Source organism: Athene cunicularia (assembly GCF_003259725.1).
Source record: "Athene cunicularia isolate RWA chromosome 18 unlocalized genomic scaffold, athCun1 chr18_part1, whole genome shotgun sequence".
NCBI classification, from domain to species: domain Eukaryota; kingdom Metazoa; phylum Chordata; class Aves; order Strigiformes; family Strigidae; genus Athene; species Athene cunicularia.
Window position 1 is genome coordinate 5,637,095 of NW_020799123.1, and position 3,395 is coordinate 5,640,489.

At 49.7% G+C, this 3,395-nt stretch overlaps 1 protein-coding gene across 1 annotated transcript in view; it reads left to right on the forward strand.

The window, feature by feature from the left end:
- Positions 1-2,554, forward strand: part of LOC113486991 (forkhead box protein J1-like) — a 4,789-nt gene extending 2,235 nt beyond the window's left edge. The window contains exon 2 of the mRNA XM_026861338.1: positions 1,586-2,554. Coding sequence (XP_026717139.1) covers positions 1,586-2,374 — 789 coding nt within the window. The 3' untranslated portion in view covers positions 2,375-2,554. The remainder of the gene's footprint in view (positions 1-1,585) is intronic.
- Positions 2,555-3,395: the final 841 nt, after the last annotated feature.

Sequence of the window (3,395 nt, forward strand, 5' to 3'; positions counted from 1 at the left end):
AGTAAAGCGTGGGACAGGCTGAGAACCAACATCTTCAGCTCATGCAAGCAGCAGAGCTGGGGCTGGGGCTGCTGCTTTTCCTGTGTGCCAGCATCTGAAGTCCCCCACACAGCTGGGGATGGTGTCCTGGGACTGGGGAGCAAGGTCTGTGTCACTGGGGGGCTGTGGGGGTCGGTGTAGATGTTTATCTCTGTATTGGCAATGCTGCTTTTTATTTGTTCTTGTTATATTTTTGTGGTTTGGAGCCTCTATAGCCTCTGATCTGTCTCTTTTTTTTTTTTTTTTTCTTTCTGTCTTTTCAAGGCTGTGTTCTCATCCCCTATCCTGATTCCCGTACGTGAAGACAGCCTGGAAAGGTCATGCCACCCATACTCCAGGGGGAGATGGATATATTCCTGTGGGAGCTGAGTGCTTTGGAGAGGAGCCAACACACCCAAGGAGCTTCAGCCTAGAGGAGGGTTTTGTAGTGTGTGTGTGTGTGTGTGTGTGTGTGTGTCTGTGTCTGTGTGTCTGTGTCTGTGTGTGTGTATCTGTGTGTGTGTGTGTGTGTTCATGTGCGCGCGTGTGTTTTTCAACAGCTCTAAGGATTCAAGCCTTGTTTTTCCTATTCGGCACTACTGATTATGGATGAATAAGCATAAAGATATCCAGGCAACATTAAAAAAAAAAACCTCTACCATATCCAATCTCTTAATACAGTCTCGGCTTTGTGGAGTCCAACACTGGATTATTTACCCAATAACTGACTTTCCTTTCTGATTATTCACATCACTCCAGGCATATTCAGGTTGTCAGAACAGCTCAACGGGAGCAGAAAGTCCTCTTTTTCTTTTTTTTTGTCTTTTTTTTTTTTTTTTTTCCCGTCAACTCATTTGAGTGGTGATGAAGATGCAGTGATTTCACACCAAGCTTCCCCAGGCCAGGATGCACCTCTGGGGACATATGGGGCTGTGAAACAGCCCTCGTGTGTCTCCAGTTCTGCCTGTCTGGCTTTTGTCAGCCTGTATGCCCGGAGGCATGGTACTTATTTATTGGCCATTTCCCCTCAAAACTAGGAATGCGTGCAGATGAAGTGAGGGATTGAAGGAGGACCCAGATGATGCCACCTGCCATGGCACTGCCATGTGTTGCCACTTGTAATGGGGTCCTGGCCACAGCAGGGTAAAGACCCTTCCTTAGCCATGGAGGAGGACCTGCCCTCCTCCAGCTTAGCTCCACGCCTGGAGCAAGTCTGTCTGGGTCCTGCCAGTGCTCGCCATGATCCAAGGCCCCACGGTCAAAAGATACAGCCAAGAACAGTGGCCCCAAAGTTCCTCTTGGTTGGCAAGTCCTCGCTCGACCCCCTTGGCTCCTGCCACCTCTGGCTGGAGCAGACAAGAGGTAAGAAAACTCTGTCAGTGACTCGGGGCAGGGGACTGTCTGCTGGGCATGCAGTCCAGGATGGCTTGACATTGCTGTTTCTGCTTTCTTTTTCCCAAAGGTCCTTGCTGAAAATGGCCTTTTCCACCAGCCTCTGCACACAGGTAGTGGCTGCAGCAGCAGACAAGCATTCAGCCTTGGTTTTTTTTTTCTCTTTTGGGTCTAGAATTCCATCCGGCACAACCTGTCCTTAAACAAGTGCTTCATCAAGGTACCTCGGGAGAAGGGCGAGCCAGGGAAAGGTGGCTTTTGGAAGCTGGACCCCCAATACGCTGACCGGCTCAAGAATGGTGCCTCCAAAAAGCGGCGAATGACCCCCGTGCAGCTCAATCCGGCCTTTGCCGAAAGAGCCCAGCCAGAAGATCAGTGCGTCGCCAGCCCAGCTGCTTTGGCTCCCACCTCCAAGAACATCCTCAACATCAACATGGATTCGCAGCAGCTGCTGAAAGAGTTAGAAGGAGTCAGCATCGTACTGAACTCCAATCCAGCAGGGCACAAGCGCAAGCAGCCCTCGCTCCAGCAAGTGGCTAAGGTGCCTCGGCTTTCCAACTCTGCCTTGCTGAGCCAGGATGAGCAGCCTGAGCTGGGATCACTGAAAGGGAACTTTGACTGGGAAGCCATCTTTGACACCAACCTGAATGGTGAATTCTCCCTTTTTGAGGATATGGAGCTCACACCTCCAGACAACCCCACAACAGTCAACCTGGACTTGACAGCAGACGGGCAGCACGGGGATTGTGCCCAGGACCAGGAGCAGGTTCTCACTGAACCCAACCAGAACAATCTGGACTTTGGTGAAGCTTTTATGGCCACTTCCCTCTTACAGCATCCCTGGTCTGAAGAGACAGAAGATGACCTCTCCAACTCTGTCAACATTGAGCAGTTGTTTGACCTCAGTGATGCCTCTTTGCCAGCAGATGGGAGTGACTGGAGCAGTCTGGCATCTCTCATCTAAGAGGCCAGACACCCTTCAGAGCCCCCCCAGACTGCAGGAGGATGCTCCCCCCATGCTCCTGGCACTCCCAAGGGACAAAACGTTCCAGAGACAGAGACATCTACAGTGCCTTTGACCAGCTTCCTCCTCAGATGACTGACCAGGGGGGAAACACCGGGTGGAGAAAAAAATACCACACAAGGACTGTTTGGTATATCTTTAATGGTCACATCAGCAGCGTCTAGTGCAAGAGTTTCCTCAAAAAAACAAATATAACACTACTTATTTTTCTACTCATAAATGAAAAAATGTGAATTTCCTTTTTTATTTTTTTTCCATGGCCTGGACATATGTTCCTTCAGGGCTAAAGGAGAGCACCTGTTAAGTCCCATCCAAGACACAAGATTCCTGTTGGGTTGGGACTCGATAGGCTAAGTGCAATTCCCTCCCCGTTTGTCTGTGTCTCCTTCCTTTTTCTCTTTAGGGGAGACGGTAGGTAGTGTGATAAGTAGTTAGCAAGTAGATAGGAGTCCCTTCTGGATTCTGCCAATTTCAACTTCCCTCCCAATTTATGCTGAGAGAAGAAGAAAAGTTTTATAAATTCATCACGTTTGCTTTTTTAGATGTTTAATCTATTAAATATAAACTATTCAAAGAAAGCTCTAATTTTTGCAGTAGCTTTTCTTAATAGCAGAGTGCTAGGGGAAATGCAGTTTGGGCGTTGTTTTTTTTGGCGGCAGGTGAGGGGCTACAGGGGTGGCTCCTGTGAGAAGCTGCTAGAAGCTTCCCCAGCTCCAAGTCAGCCCCACTGCTGGCCAAGGCTGAGCCCATCAGCGCTGGTGGTAGCGCCTCTGTGAGAAGATACTTGAGACCTGAGGGGAAAAAGCCCCAAGAAACTGCTGGAAAACCTGCAGCAGGGAGAGGAGTGGGATGTGAGAGAAATCCCTACGCAGACCCCAAGGCCGGGGGAGTAGCAGCAGCAGCAGCAGCAACTGGTTTCATTAAGGATGCAGGGCCTGGTCACTCTCAGAAGGAGCTTTCA